General features: G+C 43.9%; 1 protein-coding gene across 1 annotated transcript; it reads right to left on the reverse strand.

Moving 5' to 3' along the window:
- Positions 1 to 1,299: 1,299 nt before the first annotated feature.
- LOC311109839 (glycerol-3-phosphate dehydrogenase, mitochondrial-like) lies at positions 1,300 to 27,500 on the reverse strand. The gene is made up of 17 exons (XM_084152842.1): positions 27,419 to 27,500; positions 25,893 to 26,005; positions 23,288 to 23,459; positions 22,767 to 22,891; positions 21,224 to 21,321; positions 20,006 to 20,169; positions 17,643 to 17,807; positions 17,337 to 17,481; positions 16,852 to 17,045; positions 15,876 to 16,010; positions 15,248 to 15,423; positions 12,531 to 12,662; positions 12,210 to 12,368; positions 10,259 to 10,371; positions 6,953 to 7,031; positions 6,453 to 6,551; positions 1,300 to 4,090 (listed from the first exon to the last, which is right to left on the reverse strand). Exons 2-17 carry the CDS (start codon positions 25,992 to 25,994, stop codon positions 3,965 to 3,967), a joined length of 2,184 nt encoding a protein of 727 aa, XP_084008968.1. The 5' UTR covers positions 25,995 to 26,005; positions 27,419 to 27,500; the 3' UTR covers positions 1,300 to 3,964.
- Between the last annotated feature and the right edge of the window lie 398 nt (positions 27,501 to 27,898).

Consider the following 27,898-nt stretch of genomic DNA (forward strand, 5'->3'; position numbering starts at 1 on the left):
CGCTCACGCAAGGCTCTTTAAGAGTGGCGCTGGATGGATCTCATAGACTTCCACTGCAAACGCACCAAGTAATATGAACAGAGGACTTAAATCCTGACATTCAAATCTCACATTGACCTTTAGGAAAGCCTGGTTTTGTGTGTGTGTGTGTGTGTGTGTGTGTGTGTTCCAAAAGTCTGCTAGCAGTGGTCCTTCCATACTAGTGCTTGTATGTCTGAGCCATTTTGGCCAACCTGACATCTTGTCTCCCCACTCTCCCCGACACATGGCGAGTGTTCAGAGCTGAGGACCTCTATCCGCCTGGTCTGCCCACCCAGTTTCATTAGCAGCCCACATGATTATTCCAGGATCACAGCGCTTGCTATCAAACTGCAGTTCAAATTAGTTCAGGATTAGAGCTCCTCGTCCAACAGCCCCAGGTTGCTTAATTGCATTATACCGTCTGCTGATCACCTAGGAATACCCATTACCTATTCCCCTGGTGCAGGAGAGAGTCCCATGGATTAACACTGGGCTGGGTGACAGGGGGCCAGGGGGCCAGGGATATTAAGGGCCCTTTATGCAGAGCGAGCCACAGCCACTTGTTCCCTGTTCAAATGAATGAAATCAGCCCCAATGAAACTATAACAGATATCCAAAAGCTTTAGATGGATTTGCGGTTTACACCAATTTGCTTGAGGCAATCAGACTGAACTGAATGACGGAGGTGGTTTCAGCTGGTTGTGGGGTTATTATAGCTGGCTAACTAAATCTATACATGACATTCCTCTTGGAGAAGATTAGGTTGTATGTGGCCAAATGATGAGGTCCTGCACCCAGTGTAGAGCAGCTTATCTGTACCAGTGATCGATAAATCTATCCTTCCCTATTGCAGGATCATCTAAGCCCTATATGCTTCACTCTGACCGGTGTCTTCCATACCTGTAGCTTCATAGTGATGCTATACACAGGTGTCATCTCTCATATATACAGTACTGTATGTTGACTGCTCATCAGAACCTGCTCCATGGAAGGCTGCCATATGAATAGATTTAGTGCAAGTGATTTGGCCCTGTTTGTTACAGTTCAGTGGTTATAATGTAGGTAATAATGATCTCAATGCTATGTGTAGTACAGCTCAGGCTGAGTACAGTTCAACATGCAGCCGTTTGCTGTATTATTTTTCATCATACTACTAAGTTCCCGATATGGGAGAATTCTCATGCAAGCTTATTATGCTCAGAAATCTGAATGGCAGTAAGCAGGATTTTTTTTAAACAAGGGTTTGCCGTGAAAACACACAAGAAAACAATGTTATGTTAGCAACCAGATACATTTAATTAGATAATCGCAGTGTATCTCGGAAAAGCTTTTGAGATCGACTTACAGTGTTTGTTGAAAATAGAGGAATATGAATCTAGGAATATGAATCTCTTTCAATCTGGATAAGGCTGGAATTTCATCCAAGCAGACACAAGCAAACATAGACAAGGTTGGCCCTGGCTGTCAAGGCATTGTACTGAAAACTCCCATGTGACAAAAAACTGATACACATGGTTGGATTCAGTTACAGTAACAGTACACAGCGGAAACCTCTGGAATGATTTTCTCAGCCTTTTTAGACAAAACAACAACACACGCATGCTAAGAAGACCAATATTAAGAAACATTCAGAAGACCATCAAAAATTTAAATGTTCCTTTTATCCTTTCGCAAAATACACATTTCCTTTAAAGATTTTCTAGAATATATATCTTTACATGCTTTATAATAACTGCAACATTAAGACAGTTAAAATATGTCAAATATAGAGGAATTAGTTGGAATAGGCTCAATTCATATGACATCATACCGTGTTTGAAAGCAAGGCACAGATCATACATTCCCCTTCAACTGCTTCACTCTATAAAACTGTAAATAATCAGCAGAACTGCAAGTATTAACTTAGTAATAGTACAAATACAAGCTCAGGTGCACTGCAGACAGAGAAAAAAGAAATTTCCATACAACACTCAAAGGCACAATTTGTAACTTTCTGCAAATGTAACTGGTTAACTCCAGTTTACAAACAAATGCAGCGGCAGCACATTGGACTGGAAATTAAAGCTCCAAATTGTGCCTTTAATCCTATCTCATCACCACTCATTCCTCTAACTATCTTATCAAGTTCACCTCATTGGAAGATGGTAAGAGTGAATAACATTAAAATGAATAAATATCTTTAATTTAAAAATATATATAATGACGTAGCAATAACAGCAATAGTAAAAAAGCATTCATTCTGCCATGATTTTAAAAACAGTAAGGATAAAGCTGGAGTCAGTTACTGAAGGTGCATTATACATATCAGTGTAGGCTAGCAGGCAGCAGATATAGAAATATCTCTGGCACCGGTGTGCCAGGAAAAAAGCCTTATTATAAACCGGGTAGTTTGGTCCTGTGTGCTGATTGGCCGAAACAGAATATCAGCTGTGTGTATATCAGACAATATACCACGGGTATGATGCAAAAATCCATGTTCACTGTTTTATTTATGTTGGTAACTTAACCAGTTTATAATAGCAATAAGGCACCTCAGGGTTTTGAGGTACAGTATATAGCCAATATACCACGGCTAAGGGCTGTATCCAGGCACTCCGCTTCGCGTCGTGACTAACAGCCCTTAGCAGTGGTATATTGGCCATTATAAACTGGGTGGTTCGAGCCCTGAATGCTGATTGGCTCACAGCCGTGGTATATCAGACTGTATACCATGGGTATGATAAACATTTATTTGTACTGCTCTAATTATGTTGGTAACCAGTTTATAATAGCAATAAGGCACCTCGGGGTTTGTGGTATATGGCCAATATACCACGGCTAAGGGCTGTATCCAGGCACTTCGCGTTGCGTCGTGCCTAAGAACAGCCCTTAGCCGTGGTACATTGGCCATATACCACACCCCCTCGGGCCTTATTGCTTAATTATACAATGGCACTGCAGCGAGGAACAGTGAGTTAAAGTTACAGTAACATGCTGAAGTCAGAAACGAAGAGGTGGAAACGTTAAGCTTGAGTATGAATAAACTGCATGGTACTGTAATGCCAGTTGTCCACTAAGAGGCGGAACTGGTTCTTGTACTGGTGAACTGGCATAAGAACCACGTCCAAAGTACAGTTCCAGTGAAATGTGGACATCCATAAATCACCGATAACATCAATAAGACTGAACAATAAAAAATGTATTACAAAGCCATATAACTGGAGCATAAAAGGCGAAGCAATGATGAGATTATAAAAACAGTATGAACAGTGAGTTACAGAATTATTCAGAGGCACTGATTGACTTTGTAGTAGTGAGAATCCAGTGTCATGGAAAACTGGCCACATACTCCCTGTCTCCCTCCATGAAAATATGAATAAAAAAAATGATTATAAAAAATGTCTAACATCAAACTACATTTTACATTTACATTTTAGCAATTTAGCAGACACTCTTATCCAGCGCGACTTACAGGAGCAATTAGGGTAAAGTGCCTTGCTCAAGGGCACACTGACCTTTCGGTTACTGGCCCAACGCTCTTAACCGCTAGGCTATCTGCCGCCCTTATCTAGCCTCAACTTCACAATAAAACACTCAGGGATGACACATATGAATCTTTAAATGAGGATAAAAATCTAATTTGTACTCTTGTTGTTTACAATACTTATCACCCTATGACTTCTCCCTATCACTGCAACTTTGAACCATAATGACACCAGGTCCAGGCAGTCTTCTTCTTGGCATCCCTTCCATCCATCCCTGCCATCCCTGTCATCCTTAGTACCACAGCTCTGGTTAGTGTGGTGGTACGGTGTAGTGGTATGTTGTGGTGGTACGGTGTAGTGGTACGTTGTGGTGGTACGGTGTAGTGGTGGTGGTACGTTGTGGTGGTACGGTGTAGTGGTACGTTGTGGTGGTACGGTGTAGTGGTACGGTGTGGTGGTACGGTGCGGATGGGTTCCCCTCACACCCCTCCTCCACTGCGGTCCACAGACACAGGTGCCCTCAGGTCCAGGCTCTCCTCAGCTGTCTTCATGAGGATGGCCAACCTGCTGTCAGACACCTGGCCCTTCTTCACAGCACTCATCAGCTGGGAGTAGGGAACAGAGGGAATATAGAGGATGAGGAAACTGGACGTAATGCAAGGTATCAAACTAATGCAACGAGATACGCTGTGTGCATGTGTGTGTGTGTGTGTGTGTGTGTGTGTGTGTGTGTGTGTGTGTGTGTGTGTGTGTGTGTGTGTGTGTGTGTGTGTGTGTGTGTGTGTGTGTGTGTGTGTGTGTGTGTGTACAGTGCATTTGGAAAGTATTCAGACCCCTTGACTTTTTCCACATTTTGTTACGTTACAGCCTTATTCTAAAATTGATTACATTAATTTTTTCCTCATCAATCTACACACAATACCCTATAATGACAAAGCGAAAAAACTAATGAAAAACAGAAAATATTTCTGCAGCATTGACGGTCCCCAAGAACACAGTGGCCTCCATCATTCTTAAATGGAAGAAGTTTGGAACCACCAAGACTCTTCCTAGAGCTGGCCACCCGGCCAAACTGAGCAATCGGGGGAGAAGGGCCTTGGTCAGGGAGGTGACCAAGAACCCGATGGTCACTCTGACAGAGCTCTAGAGTTCCTCTGTGGAGATGGGAGAACCTTCCAGAAGGACAACCCTCTCTGCAGCACTCCACCAATCAGGCCTTTACGGTAGAGTGGTCAGATGGAAGCCACTCCTCAGTAAAAGGCACATGACAGCCCGCTTGGACTTTGCCAAAAGGCATTTAAAGGACTCTCAGACCATGAGAAACAAGATTCTCTGGTCTGATGAAACCAAGATTGAACACTTTGGCGTGAATACCAAGCGTCACGTCTGGAGAAAACCTGGCACCATCTCTATGGTGAATCATGGTGGTGGCAGCATCATGCTGTGGGGATGTTTTTCAGCGGCAGGGACTGGGAGACTAGTCAGGATCAAAGGAAAGATGAACGGAGCAAAGTACAGAGAGATCCTTGATGAAAACCTGCTCCAGAGCGCTTAGGACCTCAGACTGTGGTGAAGGTTCACCTTCCAACAGGACAACGGCCCTAAGCACACAGCCAAGACAACGCAGGAGTGGCTTCGGTACAAGTATCTGAATGTCCTTGAGTGGCCCAGCCAGAGCCCGGATTTGAACCCGATCTAACATCTCTGTAGAGACCTGAAAATAGCTGTGCAGCGACGCTCCCCATCCAACCTGAAAGAGCTTGAGAGGATCTGCAGAGAATGGGAGAAACTCCCCAAATACAGGTGTGCCAAGCTTATAGCGTCATTCCCAAGAAGACTCCAGGCTGTAACCGCTGCCAAAGGTGCTTCAACAAAGTACTGAGTAAAGGGTCTGAATACTTATGTAAATGTAGATATATTTCAGTTTTTTATTTGTAATACATTTGCAAACATTTCTAAAAACATATTTTTGCTTTGTCATTATAGGGTATTGTGTGTAGATTGATTAGGGGGAAAAAACAATTTAATCCATTTTAGAATAAGGCTGTAATATAACAAAATGTGGAAAAAGTCAAGGGGTCTGAATACTTTCCAAATGCACTGTATTTGTATGAGGCAGGGATAGAGATGCATTATAATGCTGGAGCAGGATCTAAACTCCAGGGGTAGTCTGGTCGTGTCTGGACAGAGCACTAATACTACTAACACTGATAGTAGTAGTAGTAGTAGTACACCGGTTTTACAGTACCCCAAACCATTTTGGGATTTTTACTTGACCATGGAAAGTCATCTCCTGTCAACAGTTCTTGTAATAAAGGTATTCTATGGTCCTCAGCATTATACTTCCTAATTGATCACATGATGACTACTAACAACCTGGAAGTACTGTAGATCTATCTCACCCTCATTACCTGGAGTCATTGTCATATGTTTCAGCCTCTAATGATCTGTATCTGGTCAGGAGAGAACGTACTCCCAGTTAGGCTTTCACACCTACAGCTCCCTTCATAGGAGGGTCTGTCATGCCTTGCCACTCGCACAAGGGAAAAAACACCCAGCGAACAGAATCACCTATTCTCTATTAATTGGAATGTTGTAATCATGTAAAACTAATGGGAGCATCTACCTGTTCTGTAGCTGAGTGTTGGTGTGTGTGTGTGTGTGTGTGTGGGGGGGGGGGGGGGGGGGGTTGGGTAATTTATCCTTCTCCCTGAGGAGTGTATTATCATGTTCTCCAGCCTGGTCTGTTTGTTTAGCTTCTCACGGTAAAGAAACAAAGAAAGAAAGAAAGAAAGAAAGAAAGAAAGAAAGAGAGAAAGAGAGAGCAAGAGAGGAGAGAGAGCGAGAGAGAATATTGACCATGGGCCTGAGAATTAATGAGTCCTCTTATTAGTGGAGGGAGGACAGGGGACACACACACACATACACACACACACACATACATACATACACACAAAAAACACCTACCTGTAAAAACTCATTCAGCTCCACCTGTCCATTCTTGTTGAGGTCCACTTCGTTGAGGATTTCATGGAGAGCGTTCTCATCAATCTGAACACTGATGTTCTGGGAGGGGGAGAGAGACCAGTGAGATAACATATCAGGAAATTATGTTCTGAGAGCGGGAGAGAGACCAGTGAGACAAAATATCATGAAATGATGTTCTGAGAGGGGGAGAGAGACCAGTGAGACAAAATATCAGGAAATTATGTTCTGAGAAGGGGAGAGAGACCAGTGAGACAAAATATCAGGAAATTATGTTCTGAGAGGGGGAGAGAGACCAGTGAGACAAAATATCAGGAAATTATGTTCTGGGAGGGGGAGAGAGACCAGTGAGACAAAATATCAGGAAATAACGCCACACCTCTTTTGTTAGTTGCTTAGCAATGGCCTTTGCACACAGTTTACATGAGCCCAGTCTGCACACATGGAAAAAGATTCCAAAGAGAGATGGGAAAGTTTCTCACCTGTAAGACCCTCTGAACGTCCACTGTGGTGATGAAGCCTTTACTGTCTTTGTCAAACTTGTGGAACCGGTTTGTGTACCTGTCAATCAGACAGAGCTATTAATGCAATCATCATCTCAAATCGTGGCAACATCTCAAGGGGAGTGACTTAAGAAGGTCAGATGGGAGGGAGCAACTGCCTGAATTGAGATTGACCCCTTGGTATATCAGGGGTCCATCTCAATCCAGTCAGTTTCTCCCTTAGAACACGTGTCAAACACAAGGCCCGCGGGCAGAATCCGGCCTGTGACACATTTCTATCTGGACCCGCGCAATGATTTGGGTTGTCAATTCATTTTGTCCCGCTTCCATACAGCCACAGTGCGCTGCACTATAAGTCACAGCAAGCACTGTCAACGCGCTGCACGCCAAACGGCAGTGCATTGCCACATAGCGCCTGTTCCAGACCCACACAGCCAGCCAGTGAGCTGTATCATGTCATCACCAATGGCACTGACCAAATCTTCTACCGGACCCAAAGTTTATACGTGTTGTAGGCTACATGTCCATGCCACGTTTCGGTTCCAACGAGTCATTGCTGTAGTCTACAGAAAATGTAATCTTGGTCGTCAAAAAGTTATAAGATAAAGGATTCACACGTGGGTATAAATGACTACTAAAGGACAATAGGACACACAAGCGAGTATAAATGAGTGAACAGTTGAGTCATCTACTTTATGAAATTACAGCCTGATGCACGCTCACGTCGGTGAATTCAACATCAACTGCATTGCGTTCGTGTGTCCCGTTTCCGGCGCGCAGCCGAGGGAAAGTGTCCAGACACATGCCACAGTCCTAGCTAGGCTACTAACATGTTGCAGTCTGGCTTCGGTTTTTAAAGCTTGACAGTGAATAACCAAAAAACTAAACCTGCAACAAAACACCATGCAAAGGAGAAACATGTAGGCCTGTTACAGTGTGGTGGCATAATTTGGGGTGAGCTGTTGTCACTTCTCAAGAGATATGTTCTGTGTTGGACTGTGATGTTATGCCTTTCATAGACTCCTGGTATGTGTGCACCCTAACACAAGGCCATTGTGTTCCGGAACTGTTGCTTGTATAAAATAACTGTTGTGTTAACAATATGATTGTATTATCACCTCACACTATATAAAAGGGAGATTTAACCATCTCCCCTCCAAGTTCTTCCCAGACTGAGATCAGAGACAGCCTTGCAGCTGCTGGTATGCATTAAAGATTTTTCTATTATACAATTAAATAGTCTCTGCCTTAATCTTTGGATCGAGTTTTCCACAACAACAGCAACACTTGAGCAGTAGGCTAGGCTGACTACTCATCTACAAGACATTTTGAGTGCACCATACAGCAATGCTGCATTCAACCGCACCGATAATCCATGCAGTGCAAAAACATTAAACACATGTTTTAAGTTTAAATGTTACAACAACCTAGCTACATTTTTGTTATTTGGAGTTTTTAAATACTTTGTGATGAGGGTCGCAGCATATTATGCACATCTGCAAGCATAGCAGCAGGCTGGACAAATATTACTGAGCTCTTCTTTTGTTTTAATATGTTACAAATGCTATATACAGCATCCTATGTACATACAGTGCCTTTTGAAAGTATTCAGATCCGTTGACTTTTTCCACATTTTGTTTCGTTACAGCCTTATTCTAAAATTGTTTTTTTATTTTTTTTATCCTCAGCAATCTACACACAGTACCCCATAATGACAAAGCGAGAACAGGTTTTTAGACATGTATTAAAAATAAAAAACAGAAATACCTTATTTACATAAGTATTCAGACCCTTTGCTATGAGACTCGAAATTGAGCTCAGGTGCATCCTGTTTCCATTGATCATCCTTGAGATGTTTCTACAACTTGATTGGAGTCCACCTGTGGTAAATTCAATTGATTGGACATGATTTGGAAAGGCACACACCTGTCTATATACGGTCCCACAGTGGCCTCCATCATTCTTAAATGGAATAAGTTTGGAACCACCAAGACTCTTCATAGAGCTGGCCACCCGGCCAAACTGAGCAATTGGGGGAGAAGGGCCTTGGTCAGGGAGGTGACCAAGAACCCGATGGTCAATCTGACAGAGCTCCAGAGTTCCTCTGTGGAGATGGGAGAACCTTCCAGAAGGACAACCATCTCTGCAGCACTCCACCAATCAGGCCTTATGGTAAAGTGGCCAGACAGAAGCCACTCCTCAGTAAAAGGCACATGACAGCCTGCTTGGAGTTTGCCAAAAGACACCTAATGAGTCTCAGACCATGAGAAACAAGATTCTCTGGTCTGATGAAACCAAGATTGAACTCTTTGGCCTGAATGCCAAGCGTCATGTCTGGAGGAAACCTGGCACCATCCCTACGGTGAATCATGGTGGTGGCAGCATCATGCCGTGGGGATGTTTTTCAGCGGCAGGGACTGGGAGACTAGTCAGGATCGAGGCAAAGATGAACGGAGCAAAGTACAGCGAGATCCTTCATAAAAACCTGCTCCAGAGCGCTCGGTTCACCTTCCAACAGGACAACGACCCTAAGCACACAGCCAAGACAACGCAGCAGTGGCTTCGGGACAAGTCTCTGAATGTCCTTGAGTGGCTCAGCCAGAGCCCGGATTTGAACCCGATCGAACATCTCTGGAGAGACCTGAAAATAGCTGTGCAGCGACGCTCCCCATCCAACCTGACAGAGCTTGAGAGGATCTGTAGAGAAGAATGGGAGAAACTCTCCAAATACAGGTGTGCCAAGCTTGTAGTGTCATACTCAAGAAGACAGTACTGAGTAAAGGGTCTGAATACTTATGTAAATGTGATATTTCAGTTTTCTATTTTTAATAAATTAGCAAACATTTCTAAAAACCTGTATTTTCTTTGTCATTTGTCTTTATGGGTTATTGTGTGTAGATTGATGAAAAAACAAACAATTTAATCAATTTTAGAATTGGCTGTGACGTAACAAAATGTGGAAAAAGTCAAGGGGTCTGAATACTTTCCGAAGGCAATGTAAGTGGACATTGTAAAGGGCCATATTTTTTCTAATAAAACAATGGCTTGTTTGGGCCAGTTGTATGCACGTTTGTTTTTGTAAAAAAACATAATAGGCTGGACGCAAATTCGTTTTTTTTCTTTCAATATGGCCCTGGCGCTGATTGAGTTTTACACCCCTGCCTTAGAGAGTAAAGTAGACTGGAAGTAGTGTAAAGTAGACAGGAAGTAGAGAGTAAAGTAAACAGGAAGAAGAGAGTAAAGTAAACAGGAAGTAGAGAGTAAAGTAGACAGGAAGTAGAGTACTTTGCCACTTCCTGTGTGTCCAGTGTGATCTCTGAGGTCCCGGTCAGCTGCTCAGAGCGGGACCTGTAGCCCATCTCAAGGTACAGGAACTTCTTAGCAGCTTCCAGCTCCTCCTAAACAAACCATGGTAGCGAAGATAAGTTACAATACATGACCAAAAGTATGTGGACACCTGCTCGTCAAACATCTCATTCTAACATCATGGGGATTAATATGGAGTTGGTCCCCTCTTTGCTGCTCCACTCTTCTGGGAAGGCTCTCCACTATATATTGGAACATTGCTGCGGGGACTTGCTTCCATTCAGCCACAAGAGCATTAGTGAGGTCGGGCACTGATGTTGGGCGATTAGGCCTGGCTCGCAGTCGGCGTTCCAATTCATCCCAAAGGTGTTCGATTGGGTTGAGGTCAGGGCTCTGTGCAGGCCAGTCAAGTTCTTCCACACCGATCTCGACAAACCATTTCTGTATGGACCGCGCTTTGTGCACGGGGGCATTGTCACGCTGAAACAGGAAAGGGCCTTCCCCAAACTGTTACCACAAAGTTGGAAGCACAGAATCGTCTAGAATGTCATTGTATGCTGTAGCGTTAAGATTTCCCTTCACTGGAACTAGGGGGCCTAGCCCAAACCATGAAAAACAGCCCCAGACCATTATTCCTCCTCCACCTAACTTTACAGTTGGCACTATGCATTGGGGCAGGTAGCGTTCTCCTGGCATCAGCCAAACTCAGATTCGTCCGTCGGACTGCCAGATGGTGAAGCGTGATTCATCACTCCAGAGAACACGTTTCCACTGATCCAGAGTCCAATGCCGGCGAGCTTTACACCACTCCAGCCGACGCTTGGCATTGCGCTAGGTGATCTTAGGCTTGTGTGCGGCTGCTCGGCCATGGAAACCCATTTAATGAAGCTCCCGACGAACAGTTATTGTGCTGACGTTACTTCCAGAGGCAGTTTGGAACTCAGTAGTCAGTGTTGCAACCGAGGACAGAGGATTTTTACGCGCTAGGCGCTTCAGCACTCGGCGGTCCTGTTCTGTGAGCTTGTATGGCCTACCACTTCACGGCTGAGCCGTTGTTGCTCCTAGACGTTTCCACTTCACAATAACAGCACTTACAGTTGACCGGGGCAGCTCTAGCAGGGTACACATTTGACAAACTGACTTGTTGGAAAGGTGGCATCCTATGACGGTGCCACGTTGAAAGTCACTGAGCTCTTCAGTAAGGCCATTCAACTGCCAATATTTGTCTATGGAGATAGCACGGCTGTGTGCTCGATTTTATACACCTGCCAGCAACGGGTGTGGCTGAAATAGCCGAATCCACTAATTTGAAGGGGTGTCCACATACTTTTGTATATATAGTGTATGTTCTTCATAACTTTAATCATAACTCATTTAAGTCATAATTCATGAAAAGGGATCATAGCTAACTGTAACAACAACTTATAAAGTAAAAGGAACTCATGCATCGTGTACTAAACCTGTAAAGAGCAGGACAACAGGAATACCAGAACTGGGGGAAAGTTCACACACACCCCCCTGGAGGGGGAAATCCAGGAAGGGCGTAGCGCCTACTATTATACTCTGATCTAACAGCGGCTCCAGCGCTCCTATAAAACGGAATAGCAGCACATGGATTTAGGGTTGGCCCTACTCAAATCAAAACATTATTATTAGTCCAGTGAGTGAGAATGAGAGAATGCATTGTAGTCACTGAATCATTAAAACAATGGTTGTATTAAAACAGGTCCTAAGTCTTTACTGGACAGGAAATCATACAAAGATGGATTTAAAGATAGATATTAAGGCAAGTTGTTATTTTTAAACGTAAAAAAGTATTTCTTTGTTTGTATATGTTATTTAAAAGGTGTTCTAAAATACTTTCTGTAACACTGCCAGACAGTCATTTGAACTACAGTCTAGAAGACGGGAACAACAGTTAGTGACGTACCGTCCTCTTTTCATCACTCCAGTCCAGCATCTTTCCCATGATCTCTACGATGCGTGGCAGTGCTTCATCAGCAGCCTGCACGTTGAGGAAACCCAGCCGTGTGCGCCTGGCGATCACATCGATGGCTGTACAAGCATACTCCTTAATGGCATACCTCACCTGGAGGAGGGTGGGGGGAGTGTTTCAATTGGATAGATAATAGAACGTAATAGTTTATGGTCATGATGTGTGTGTGTGTGTGTGTGTGTGTGTGTGTGTGTGTACATAAACATGCTGTCTTTTCCAAATCTGATGCAGTATTCTGTAGTAGCCTTACTGCACCTCACTCTCAATGTAAGGGAATTCAGAGACCAGTCTCTTCCCTACGATGGGCCACCTCTTCCCAGTGACCCGCGCCATCTTGGCCACGTCGAATGCCTTCCCCCCGTACGTCGCTGCCAGGTGCTGGGCAACCTGTGGAATTATGGGAAACATGGCACTATTCAATCAAAACCGCAATCCATGTTTGAGGTTTTACCAAGACAAAATGGCATTGCACTGTGATAGGGCATTGTGTGGGGTCATATAATAAATGAAACAAGGTTTAGGGTGACACTTTATGATTGAAGACCAGTTAATGGTTTTGTTTGAATATGACCAACAGCGTTTGCCAAAGACAGTATTGAGAGAGTATTGTGAAACGCAGCAGGCAGCTGTTAAAAGGCAACTCCTTGTGGATCGATACGATCTTTCAGCACAGCTCCAATGTTTTGGATATGCTGAGGTGGGTGATGGGTACATACAGTTATGTCTATGATTTATCATGTGTTTGGACCAAACAAGGGGTTATTGCTATTCAGATGGTTGGCTTAGCTCTCTCAACAAAAGGTCAAATGCTGTCAAAATATGAACACTGACCTTTTGGAATATTATAGAAAAAAACCTAATGGTGGGGAAGGCTTTCTCTAATGAGAAGTTAACATAGATAGGAAGTGGAGCCTACCTGGTACAGATGACTTCTAAAACCTTGAAAGGGAAGTACACTGGTCTGGTCTAGAGCCTTCAAACTCAACTCAGGACCTCCAAGCCAGTTCCACTACCTTTTTTCATTGTTCCCCTCTAATCAGGGACTGATTTAGACCTGGGACACCAGGTGTGTGCAATTAATTATCAGGTAGAACAGAAAACCAGCAAGCACCGGACCTCGTAGGGTAAGAGTTGAATACCCCTGGTCTAGAGCCTCGGATCAATATCCCTGTGTACTGCTGTCTTGTAACGCAACATCATCTCAACATTTTCAACCTTCATCCAACCGTTAACCAACGTTACATGTTCTGATATATGATATACAGTGGCTTGCGAAAGTATTCACCCCCCTTGGCATTTTTCCTATTTTGTTGCCTTACAACCTGGAATTAAAATTGATTTTGGGGGGGTTTGTATCATTTGATTTACACAACATGCCTACCACTTTGAAGATGCAAAATATTTTTTCTTCTGAAACAAACAAGAAATAACACAAAAAAACTGAAAACATGAGCGTGCATAACTATTCACCCCCCCCAAAGTCAATACTTTGTAGAGCCACCTTTTGCAGCAATTACAGCTGCAAGTCTCTTGGGGTATGTCTCTATTAGCTTGGCACATCTAGCCACTGGGATTTTTGCCCATTCTTCAAGGCAAAACTGCTCCAGCTCCTTCAAGTTGGATGGGTTCCGCCGGTGTACAGCAATCTTTAAGTCATACCACAGATTCTCAATTGGATTGAGGTCTGGGCTTTGACTAGGCCATTCCAAGACATTTAAATGTTTCCCCTTAAACCACTCAAGTGTTTCTTTAGCATTATGCTTAGGGTCATTGTCCTGCTGGAAGGTGAATCTCCGTCCCAGTCTCAAATCTCTGTAAGACTGAAACAAGTTTCCCTCAAGAATTTCCCTGTATTTAGCGCCATCCATCATTCCTTCCATTCTGACCAGTTTCCCAGTCCCTGCCGATGAAAAACATCCCCACAGCATGATGCTGCCACCACCATGCTTCACTGTGGGGATTGTGTTCTCGGGGTGATGAGAGGTGTTGGGTTTGCGCCAGACATAGCGTTTTCCTTGATGGTCAAAAAGCTCAATTTTAGTCTCATCTGACCAGAGTACCTTCTTCCATATGTTTGGGGAGTCTGCCACATGCCTTTTGGCAAACACCAAACTTATTTTTTTTCTTTAAGCAATGGCTTTTTTCTGGCCACTCTTCCGTAAAGCCCAGCTCTGTGGAGTGTACGGCTTAAAGTGGTCCTATGGACATATACTCCAATCTCCGCTGTGGAGCTTTGCAGCTTCTTCAGGGTTATCTTTGGTCTCTTTGTTGCCTCTCTGATTAATGCCCTCCTTGCCTGGTCCGTGAGTTTTGGTGGGCGGCCCTCTCTTGGCAGGTTTGTTGTGGTGCCATATTCTTTCAATTTTTTAATAATGGATTGAATGGTGCTCCGTCGGATGTTCAAAGTTTCGGATATATTTTTTTATAACCCAACCCTGATCTGTACTTCTCCACAACTTTGTCCATGACCTGTTTGGAGAGCTCCTTGGTCTTCATGGTGCCGCTTGCTTGGTGGTGCCCCTTGCTTAGTGGTGTTGCAGACTCTGGGGCCTTTCGGAACAGGTGTATATATACTGAGATCATGTGACACTTAGATTGCACACAGGTGGACTTTATTTAACTAATTATGTGACTTCTGAAGGTAATTGGTTGCACCAGAACTTATTTAGGGGCTTCATAGCAAAGGGGGTGAATACATATGCACGCACCACTTTTCCGTTATTTCTTTTTTATTTCATTTCACTTCACCAATTTGGACTATTTTATGTATGTCCATTACAAGAAATCCAAATAAAAATCCATTTAAATTACAGGTTGTAATGCAACAAAATAGGAAAAACGCCAAGGGAGATGAATACTTTTGCAAGGCACTGCCTGTGTAACCATAGTGCAATTGACATTGCCTTAGGGAGAATTATAGATCCAAAATGGTGGCTAAAGACTGAAGGTCTATGGGAAGGGTCTGTCCCCACCTCATTCTCCAGGCCGTAGTCCTGCACCAGTCGGATGTACAAGGTGGGGGTCCAGTCTTGGCCCCCCTCCAGCACCAGACCCACTGTCTTACTGGGCCCGCCCCCCAGCCTGTGGGCTGCAACCGCTGCGTCCAGGGTCTCCTCCGCCATGGAGCGGTATGTTGTCCACTTCCCACCTGAGGTGATGGGATCATCCATGTTACACACACCAGATACGATAGGGGTAGCTTAGCGGTTAGTGCATTGGGCCAGTCACCGAAAGTCGCTAGTTCAAATCCCCGAGCCGATAAGGTGAAACATCTGTCGATGTGCTCTTGAGCAAGGCACTTAACCCTAATTGCTCTCTGAGGGTGTCTCAGGGGGAGTGGGATTTGCAAAAAACACATTTCCAATTCACACGTGTATAATACACACTTGTAGATATATGAAATAGGACAAATACAAACACCCACCAAATTATCATTATTATTAGATACATGGCCAGACAGAATACAGGACATGCCCTATCAAATTTGAGCAGGAAAAGGTCTATAGGCTAAGGGCTATTGATGGCTACTAACACACTATAAACTACTACAGGTATATAGCACTGAATCAGGATACAACTTGTTTTAGAGTAGGCACTGACCTGCAATGGTGACCAGGCCGCTGTCGCTGACGTTGACTATGTGGTTCCTGCAGATGGACTGGGTGTCTTTAGAGTTGGGGTCAGTGACCAGAGGACGGATACCACTCCATGCTGCCAGGACGTCTCCTCTCCTCACTGAGGACCACAGGGAGAGGACAGAGTCAGTATCGCACACAAGATTCTGCTAAATCAAATGACCACATCATATCATATCTTATCAGAGGTCCTAGAACCAGTCAGATAACACAGTGAATCTCATCTGCATGTGGTGACAGAGATCGTTACCTGAGGCACAGGACAGGTATTACATCAAACGGCAAATCCATTTCAAGGTAAACAATCAGAAAATCAAGCCTGTAGTGTCTCCAGCATAATTACTAGCTGCTGTGCTGTTTGAAAGTCAACGTTACGTATCCTCTACATCAGGGCTGAGGTAGTTTGGGGGTTTCGTATCCTCTACATCAGGGCTGAGGTAGTTTGGGGGTTACGGACCCTCTACATCAGGGCTGAGGTAGTTTGGGGGTTTCGTATCCTCTACATCAAGGCTGAGGTAGTTTGGGGGTTACGTATCCTCTACATCAGGGCTGAGGTAGTTTGGGGGTTACGGACCCTCTACATCACGGCTGAGGTAGTTTGGGGGGGTTACATATCCTCTACATCAGGGCTGAGGTAGTTTGGGGGGGTTACATATCCTCTACATCAGGGCTGAGGTAGTTTGGGGGTTACGGACCCTCTACATCAGGGCTGAGGTAGTTTGGGGGGGTTACATATCCTCTACATCAGGGCTGAGGTAGTTTGGGGGGGTTACGTACCCTCTACATCAGGGCTGAGGTAGTTTGGGGGGGTTACGTACCCTCTACATCAGGGCTGAGGTAGTTTGGGGGGGTTACGTACCCTCTACATCAGGGCTGAGGTAGTTTGGGGGGGTTACGTCCCCTCTACATCAGGGCTGAGGTAGTTTGGGGGGGTTACGTACCCTCTACATCAGGGCTGAGGTAATTGCGGACTTCGTTCAGGATGAAGTTGATGTCTTCCTCCCTGGGGATGGGATGGGCGGTGACGTCAGTGGGCGTGTCCGTTGTCCCGGCGATGGTCATCTTCTCCCAAGGCAGGAAGAAGATGACACGGCCGTCGCTGGTTGCCGGGTCCAGGAGACCCATGTTGTCAGGACTACAAGAACAGGGCAGAGGGAGGAGGGGCTATGGATATGACAACTACATTTAGGAAGACCTGGTTGGTCAGCGCTGCTGAATTGAAATTCCCTCATTAAAAGTAAATGACACTTTTCAATTCATGAGTTGAATTTAAATTCATGACCTAAGTTTAACTGGTTGTGAGGGTGCTATTGTCCCTGATGTGAAGGTGTGACAGAGTGTTGCTGTCTCTGGTGTGAAGGTGTGACAGGGTGTTGCTGTCCCTGGTGTGAAGGTGTGACTGTGTGGTGCTGTCCCTGTACTGTACCTGTAATAACCAGGGATAACTATGTGAACCCCAGCACTGGGCTGGCAGATGTTAGTGTTTTTCCCGTCGTCCATTTTCCTCAGAGAGTCAGTGAACGGTCCCGTGGCGTTGATGACACATTTGGCTCTGACGTCAAATTCATTTCCTGTGAGAGATCATAACAGTTTCAATCAAAAACCACCGTCATACTGTGTCTTTGTGTGTGTGTGTGTGTGTGTGTGTGTGTGTGTGTGTGTGTGTGTGTGTGTGTGTGTGTGCATGTGTGTGTGTGTGTGTGTGTGTGTGTGTGTGTGTGTGTGTGTGTACCTGTAATAACGTCCCTGCAGCGCGCCCCACAGACCTTCTCCTTGCCCGTCACTGCGTCTGTCTTCTTCAGCAGGTGGACCACCTCTGTGTAGTTAGCGATGGCAGCACCATGTCTGGCTGCTGTCAGGGCGATCGCCAGGTTCATACGAGCATCATTATGCTGTCCTGGGTGGGGGGGGAGATGAAGGAGGAGGGTCGAAGAGAAATAGAAACAAGGAAGTAAGATTTCTTTAAAGGTGCTCTATGCAGAAATTGTTCCGCCATTTCCTGGTTGTGAAAAATCTGAATAGTTCGCCTAATTCCAGTTTATGTGCCAAAACAAGCAATTATAGTGTAGAGAATCATTGTACCATCTAAACCGCTGTGAAATATATTTTCCATAAACAAAAATATTGTATTTTCAGCTGTTTGAAAGTAAAAAACGCAAAAACTAAACTTAAGAATAGAATCATAGAAATAGCACACATAGAATAGATCTACTGCTTCTTAGACTTGGTTTCTATGAGAATTACAGATCTATAACTCACATTTCTATGTGAATTTGGTCGGGTTGCCCAAAAAGTTAAATAGTATTGGAACGGCGCCTTGAAGTGCAGTGTGGCTGTGGTGTATCTAATGTGTGGGAATCCCTTGCAGCGGCATTTGGTTCATTCCTGCCCTCAGGGCCCGGTCCTCATCCATGCCTCCTGGTGCTACTCAAATCACTAGAGTGAGAGAGCTTGTGAGATGGGAAAGAGAGGTGACAGGGCTAGTTGTGACAGCCAGGGTTGGGGTGGTCTGGGATGGGGTCGGCTAGGGTGGGATAGGGTGGGCAGGGCTGGCCTGGGGTGGGCTGAGGTGGGCTGGAGTGGGGCTGGGGTGTGCTTGGCTGAGCTGACGCCTCACATTAGGCAGCAGAAGGTATGACTGGAGACCTGGTTGGTATCTCAAAATACGGTACGTCTAACAAACCAGTTCATGGTTGCTTGCTGAAAAAATCAATTACACAATTGTGCAGAATGAATTAGTAAGAATGAGGACTCCTGTCTTTTGTGTGTGGTGTGTGTGTGTGTTGGACCACACTGGTCTCCTGGGAAATGAGTAACACTGGTGCTGTCTAAGATCCCACCCGGCAGGCCGAAGAAGAGGAGGAGACAGAGCAGGCTGGCAGTCAGACCACGGTACTGCTATCCTCTTCTCTGAGCCGCGGTAGCAGAGAAGGTCAGCTTCTGAAATGTCACGGCCGTGATTGTTCCAGACGGAATAATTGGAGAGAAAAGACCCCCTCTGCCTCCTGGGGGGAGGGGTACAAACCAACCCAACAATGCTGCTTCAACCCAACACAAAACCCCTCCGAATATTCTCACTGTTAGCTGGTAGACAGACAGTACTCCCAGAGACAATACATACCCATACATTCCACCTGGAAGAAATGTTAAACTAAAAATATGTTATGCAAATTACAAATTAGCAATAATCTAAACGCATTCAAATAAACAAAATGCTACAAAAAAAATATCAACATGCCTCACTCTTTTCCTCAGAAAGTCAAGTGAGTGAATGTGACGAACTGCTGCTCAGATATCTGGCCTGGTATATTCTCCCCCTCAGAGAAGAGCTTTCCACTCTTGGAGGGACCCAGTAGAATCTAAATGTAGACTGACTGATTCAGACAGCCTTCAGACACAGAGTTGGCTGCTGTTGGTGTGAAAAAGAGAGGCCTCCAGTCAACTAACGGGACATTATCTGCACAGAATACACCCAGATAGAGCAGGAACATATGATTGGTCGTCTCCGTGGCCACGCACACACTTCACAGCCTTGGCCCAAGGCACATAGAGCGCACAAGCTGCTCGCAGACGCATTGGTTCAGGCATCAATGGACTTATGAGATCTGATGGCCACCGGCTCCCTTGTGTCTTGTCTTTGTTGACTTGGGCCACATTTAAATCACACCCACAGTAAGGAAATATAATGTTGTTACTGTTGGGAAAAAGGCACTATTTTTGTGAAAATGTTTTGTTTAATAACAGTGTGGGCTAATATGAATTCTTAATGTATGGCGCTAGACATGTACCGGCACTAGACATGTACCGGCGCTAGACATGTACCGGCGCTAGACATGTACCGGCGCTAGACATAGCCCACTTAGCAAACAGAAGGGAAGCCTCTTGATAAATGAGAAGGTTATTACCATCCTATAGGAGCATAACTGACTGAAGTGTTAGTATGTCTAGCAATTCATTTACATTTACATTCTAGTCATTTAGCAGACGCTCTTATCCAGAGTGTAATACATTTTGGAGCAGTTCCCCGGACCCATATTAAACCTAACCCTGGACTAAAAAGCCCTTTGAATGAAGATAACAATGAGAACTACTCACCATCATAGTAGACGATGGCTCCTACCAGCTTGTCTTTCTTCAGCATGGGGAAGAGTTCCAGGGCCTTGTTCTTACTGAGCACATAGCTGCTCTTCAGACACTGGCCTCCAGCCACCAGGTCGTACATCTTTATACCAGCCCAGTAGTACGGCAGCTGCCACCATCTATACACAGATAGTACAGTACAGCATCTTTATACCAGCCCAGTAGTACGGCAGCTGCCACCATCTATACACAGATAGTACAGTACAGCATCTTTATACCAGCCCAGTAGTACGGCAGCTGCCACCATCTATACACAGATAGTACAGTACAGCATCTTTATACCAGCCCAGTAGTACGGCAGCTGCCACCATCTATACACAGATAGTACAGTACAGCATCTTTATACCAGCCCAGTAGTACGGCAGCTGCCACCATCTATACACAGATAGTACAGTACAGCATCTTTATACCAGCCCAGTAGTACGGCAGCTGCCACCATCTATACACAGATAGTACAGTACAGCATCTTTATACCAGCCCAGTAGTACGGCAGCTGCCACCATCTATACACAGATAGTACAGTACAGCATCTTTATACCAGCCCAGTAGTATGGCAGCTGCCACCATCTATACACAGATAGTAGAGTACAGCATCTTTATACCAGCCCAGTAGTATGGCAGCTGCCACCATCTATACACAGATAGTACAGTACAGCATCTTTATACCAGCCCAGTAGTATGGCAGCTGCCACCATCTATACACAGATAGTACAGTACAGCATCTTTATACCAGCCCAGTAGTACGGCAGCTGCCACCATCTATACACAGATAGTACAGTACAGCATCTTTATACCAGCCCAGTAGACAGAGTACATTCAGCCATTACATTTACATGTTGGTCATTTAGCAGATGCTCTTATGCAGAGTGACTTTCAGTCAGTAACCATTAGAGGTAACCGTTAGAGGTAACCATTAGAGGTAACCGTTAGAGGTAACCATTAGAGGTAACCATTAGAGGTAACCATTAGACGTAACCATTAGACGTAACCATTAGACGTAACCATTAGAGGTAACCGTTAGAGGTAACCATTAGAGGACACCTGGTATTGCTGTCTGTTATACAGAATGGCCATCTGGCTTGTATCCGGTTGAACAACCACCAACCACTCATAACATTTTCAGTTGACAGGGTGTAACTCTCATTCTACTAACTGTATGGACTCGTGTCTTACTTGTAAACAGGGAGCATGATGGGTAGTGGGGCAGACAGATGAGGGGCGATTTCTAGCAGGTTGGAGCGCTCGTGGAGAGCCTCTTTCACCATCATGTACTGAGAACAGGGGAAAGAGGGGTTTAGAGGTACAGTAAAATGGCTAGATATCATCTAACACATAATACAGTGCATGTTGGTAGAATAGTATGAGTATGTAATACAGTGCATGTTGGTAGAATAGTATGAGTATGTAATACAGTGCATGTTGGTAGAATAGTGTGAGTATGTAATACAGTGCATGTTGGTAGAATAGTATGAGTATGTAATACAGTGCATGTTGGTAGAATAGTATGAGTATGTAATACAGTGCATGTTGGTAGAATAGTGTGAGTATGTAATACAGTGCATGTTGGTAGAATAGTATGAGTATGTAATACAGTGCATGTTGGTAGAATAGTATGAGTATGTAATACAGTGCATGTTGGTAGAATAGTATGAGTATGTAATACAGTGCATGTTGGTAGAATAGTATGAGTATGTAATACAGTGCATGTTGGTAGAATAGTGTGAGTATGTAATACAGTGCATGTTGGTAGAATAGTATGAGTATGTAATACAGTGCATGTTGGTAGAATAGTATGAGTATGTAATACAGTGCATGTTGGTAGAATAGTATGAGTATGTAATACAGTGCATGTTGGTAGGATAGTATGAGTATGTAATACAGTGCATGTTGGTAGAATAGTATGAGTATGTAATACAGTGCATGTTGGTAGAATAGTGTGAGTATGTAATACAGTGCATGTTGGTAGAATAGTATGAGTATGTAATACAGTGCATGTTGGTAGAATAGTATGAGTATGTAATACAGTGCATGTTGGTAGGATAGTATGAGTATGTAATACAGTGCATTACATTTACATTTTAGTCATTTAGCAGACGCTCTTATCCAGAGCGACTTACATGAGCAATTAGGGTTAAGTGCCTTGCTTAAGGGCACATTGACAGATTTTTCACCTAGTCAGCTCGGGGATTAGAACCAGCGGCCTTTCGGTTACTGGCACAACGCTCTTACCCACTAAGCTACCTGCCGCGCATGTTGGTAGAATAGTATGAGTATGTAATACAGTGCATGTTGGTAGAATAGTATGAGTATGTAATACAGTGCATGTTGGTAGAATAGTATGAGTATGTAATACAGTGCATGTTGGTAGAATAGTATGAGTATGTAATACAGTGCATGTTGGTAGGATAGTATGAGTATGTAATACAGTGCATGTTGGTAGAATAGTATGAGTATGTAATACAGTGCATGTTGGTAGAATAGTATGAGTATGTAATACAGTGCATGTTGGTAGAATAGTATGAGTATGCTCGTAGCATAAAACACAATACGAGACTAAAGAAGGATTATTGGAAACACCTAGTGCCCTAAAACCCTCTGAATCTTCCAACCTCTCAATCTCTTTTCAATGACAAATGTCCGCAACGGGGGAAAACAAAGCAATGTGATCACAGAGGGAACCAACTGTCAGGCAGCATGGGAGAAGCAAGCCGTTTACCTGTTCGTAATCTAATTTCATGATGGCCTTTTGGAGGTAACGTACTCCCCCGTGGATGAGCTTGGTGCTGCGGCTGCTGGTCCCCGATGAGAAATCATTCCTCTCCACCAGGGCAGTCTTAAGGTCTAGGAGAGCAGAGACACAGAGACAGATCAAGACAAGACTAGGATTTAGACTCAGACTGGCTGAAATGGCACCCTATTCCCTATATAGCGCACTACCTTCAACCAGGGCTCTGGTCAAACATAGTGCACTATATAGGGAATAGGGTGCCATTTCGGACGCACCCTCAGAGTCAGAGCTATTCAGGAGGCTTTTGCTAGGTTATGACTTCCATGTGCTTCTCCTGTCGTATAATATTCATGAAGGGAAAATGGCAGGGCATGCATATTGCATTGAGGGCCTCATAATATTGAGAGAAGAATAGCCTCGACTCTCCTGCACATTGACTGAACTGAAATGTAATTGACCCCCAACCCAAAAAGGTTTTCCCAAAACGGTGCAGTTCATTGGGGACTCACTGCGTGTGACAGCGTCTAAGGCACATCCGGAGCCTGTGGCCCCTCCCCCTACGACAAGGACGTCAAACTCCTCATTGTCTTGCAGGGTGGAGAGCTGAGCCTGTCTGGTTGGGAGCTCATCTTTAAACGGCTGCTGTAACTCCCCCTCCGCCGCTACATACGCCAGCCGTGCCTGGACAACATGCAGTACATACACAGTTAAATCTATTTTAGTGAAGGCATAGTCTTTTGTGACAGACTGTGAACATAATCAAGATTTGGTTCTGGGTTCAGAGATTAGTGAAGGCATAAAGCAATGCCTTAAACCTTGGATAATCTCCTCTGGGATAGATGTGTCTACATTGTCACAACAACATTGTCACGACCATAGATATCTATGGTCACAACAACAAAATCAGGTACGCATATTGTTAAGGGTTGTACCCGCAATCATATTCATACAGAAAGACCCCTGCTTGTAGTACTTCGATAATAACAATGATTCCTGGTGTCTGATATGCAAACGCACAAAATAACTCGAGGAAAAAAGAACAAAGTCAAATCAAGTCTGTTCTGAACTCAAGGATCATGGGGACAAGCAAGTCAAGGATGGCTGCCATAATGAAACATTTTATTCCTTTTTCTATTTAACATTTTATTCTCTAAATGATTACATCGAGCTGCTGCGACGCCACTTGGTCCATTTGACTTGCAAATCTGTGAATGAAACCCGGGCATTTGTAATTTAGGACCGTAACAGCAAACAAGATCAAATAATTAGTGTCTATTTCCATGGACGTGCATATTTAAACACCCACAGACAATTAAGTGGCAGTCTGCCCTGCAATCACGTTGAGTACATGGAGTCAGTGAGACAGTGGATGTCATGCAAATGTCCAATCGCCCACCGCCAGAAAACAAAAAAACGTTCAAGCTGAAAGAGAGAAAGAGATTGTGCCCTTGTCACAGAGGAGACCAAGCAGACATATTTATCCAATTAGCAGTAGAATCTCAAGGGTTAGTTAGTGATGGCTACCGTCGTCCGCATGCATGATTGCAGATTATTATTATTTATTCGGAGGCGTTTGACTTTTGCTTACCCATTTATTCTTGTTTGGGAGGAAGGTTGGGGGACAAGATATCATACCAGGATACAGAAATAAAAGTTCACATTAGGACAAAGGGTCACACAAAGGCTCAGATGCTTTGGACAAGTGACCTGGTATGTTACTTGTAATAACATACCATTGAAATAGAAGGTATACTGTAAGTCGTATTTATATCTGAGGTTCTGACTAGGTTCAGAGGTCAAGATGCACCTGTTTCTCTCTTTCTAACGTTACCCGCGTGACTCCTTGGCTATTTCAATCCCTGGTCTACAGTGATGCAGTGGTCTCCTGGTCTCAGAATGGTTTGTGCTGTCAATATAGTCATTATCACGTCAAACATGTTCGGCACAAACTGATCTGGGACCAGGCTAATGCTTGTTCACACTGCAGTTGCCCTATGAATAATATCAAGTGATGCATTGCCATGGAAACATCATGGAGGGGTATTTTTGCCAGTTCCCTAGAGTTTCAGACGCTATGCTACATGATCCACACGAGCTTCATCAGATTTGATTAAATGAAAAATAATCAGGACTCCCATTGCACCTCCGTTTGTTTGTTTGTCGCCGAAATAGTGTTGATTATTTCAGTATACTAATCAAACATCATAAGTCATGTTCCCTTACTTGTCTGAACGTAAATGAAATAAGACATAAGAACTACTCACGTCACATAGCTAAAGTCCATCTTACCACTCCCGAAGGCAGTTTATGGCAAATTGAGACAGAAATTGAGCTATTTTATGATCAGGGTTTCTCCCATTGACTGTCTTCATATTCAGGTGAACTTCACTCTACACAGCAGTCCCATTGACTGTCTTCATATTCAGGTCAACTTCACTCTACACAGCAGTCCCATTGACTGTCTTCATATTCAGGTCAACTTTACTCTACACAGCAGTCCCATCTAAGCAGTATAGTGTTGAATAAAAGTGGAACACATTCCTCAGTCTAGATAAGACATGCCCAGATGCAGGCTGACGTTTACTGTCATGAATCTTGTCCTGGAGGCAGAACTGAGTGAATTCCGCTAGATGGGCCAGCTGCAAAGTCAAAATTGGCTATATTGTAAAAATTCATGAAAAAAATGTGCTCTATTTGGTCTTACTTTCAGGTTAGGCTTAAGGTGTGTGCCAGCTAGTGACCACACAGCTGCCTCCAGTACATTAGTCTTCCCAATAAATGCCAACCTGCTGCCCAGATGGCCGTTCCCTAGTAGACTCACAGGAGCCTGCCCTGCCATTGTCAGATGCTCTCCCACTCTCGTTACTATACGTAACCTGCAGCAGAGGGACTCTGAGGTGTCATTTACAGGTCCTGACTTTAGAAACAGACAACCACAACCTTGGCAACATAAGATCAGATTAGAAAACGTTAATGTCCTCAATGCAGCATACAAACTCAACATCCATACAAGTATCAGAAAAACGAGTTTACAAAACAACAACACAAGCAGATTGTGTAAAATGCAACCTAACCCACTAAATAATCTCAATGTCTCAAATCTCCCAGGCCTACCTGTGTCTTTCTGTATTCCGACAGTTGTGACAGGCCCAGAAGAGCAGCGGCCGCCCCAGTCCCGATGATAGCTGTCCCTTTCAAGGCCTTCCGGAACGCCATTGATGCTGGTCCTGCAGCACAACACACAGAGCAGTGGACTGAGTTAGATACACTGGGTTATATTGCAATGACATGACAGGTGATCATGTGGAGAGGGCGTGACTCGAGGGCAAAGAGCCAATCGGCTAGGGCCAGGTGCTCTGACAATCTGCTTGAAGACACATCATTTTCAATCTATTCTAATCTTTAACGGAGCAAACATCAGAGTTGTTTATGCATGCACACCAGCAGCTCTTGTTTCGCTAGGCCAGAGGTAATGATTTCCCTCATAGGATGACTATGAGAATAAACATTTTCATATGTCATTTTCTTATCTGTCATGAATATAGACAGGGAAATCCTTTTGGATGAGACATTAAAGCTGCATGATGTGTTTATTACCTGTGTATTATGTGTTTATCAGAGGGATCATAAAATAAAATATATGATCATAAGAAAATAAAAAAAGTTTATGTAGCATGAGTATGACACCATCTTGTTGATCCAGTGAATGTGTTAGAGTGAGGCAGGTAGCCTACTGGTTAGAGCGTTGGGCCAGTAACAGAAAGGTTAAACAAGGAATTTAACCCTCATTTGCTCTATACTACAATGGCTGATGAATGGGGAGGGGTCTTATAGCCCAGTCCATGCAGAGAGACAGTCAATGATTGGTTTCAGAATGGCATTACTTCCTGGTGACACATCTCCAACATAACACACCAGGGCCATAGCCCACATGGCTACACGCATCTCCACCCAACACACCAGGGCCATAGCCCACATGGCTACACGCATCTCCACCCAACACACCAGGACCAAAATCCACATGGGAGCAGCCGTTTCTTCAACTGAATGACAGAAAATGAAGAAATGACGCAGAGAACCTCATGAGGAAGAGATATGATTACGCGAGAGACAGACGCCACCATCCACATTAGATACAGTAAATCACTAAGACTAAATCTCTAAGACAAATTCTTAGCTTGAGACTTGTAGTTAGTGGAAACAAATACACATATAATAACAGTGACATCAACTCAAATGACGGTTACACAAACACGACAATGTGAATTTAGAGGCCAAACTAACTAAGCATTTTTTTCCAATTCTTAAACATTGCATTATGAAAAACAATATGTAAATCCATCCCCATTTCGGTGATACTGGCTATCCAATGCAAAGGCAACAGGAATAAATTATAACTCTATTTCACACTGTTTCTATTCTATACAACGGTGTAAAGTAAAACTGAAAGCCGTATCATTATCGTAGAACAGAAAACGTTTATGAAGGCGCAGTGGAGAGAGGGTTCTAGCAATGGATACAATGTCGCATTGACGTTCCGCATGATATTATCTGGCTCGCTGCCAGTCGTTTACATTTTCATATTATCAATAGAACAATAAGGAAAAGGCACAAAATATGTATCTAAATCGTTCACTTACTGATTTATATGTTTAATTGATGATAACAGCGCCAGGGCGTAAACTGAGAACGGTGATACAACTCTTCTTTGACAGCCAGGAGAACCAGGAAGCAGAGATTTGTTGACTGACATATGGGTAAACCAATGGGATTACACGATTATCCAATCATGTTTAAGAGGGTGTTGCTATAATAATGAGGTTGGTGCACCACTTTTCCTCTGGAATCCCCATCCTCAATAGTGCGGGGTCACTATTGTGCAACTAGTGTCACCAGCCGTAGTCATGATTTTACATGATTGTTGTTTAGTATCTTTTTACATACCACTATATTTAGGCGTAGGACACTGTAAATGCAACTATGCATATCATTAAGTTAGTTGTGAATTGAGGTGAGATGTAATTTTTTTGCCTGCAATGCCTTCTTTAGGCATATCGCCAAACATATGCGTTAATGTGTATTATTATGTGATGTTTTTTATCATTCTTGTATGATGATGT

Source organism: Coregonus lavaretus (assembly GCF_964263955.1).
Source record: "Coregonus lavaretus genome assembly, chromosome: 35".
NCBI classification, from domain to species: domain Eukaryota; kingdom Metazoa; phylum Chordata; class Actinopteri; order Salmoniformes; family Salmonidae; genus Coregonus; species Coregonus lavaretus.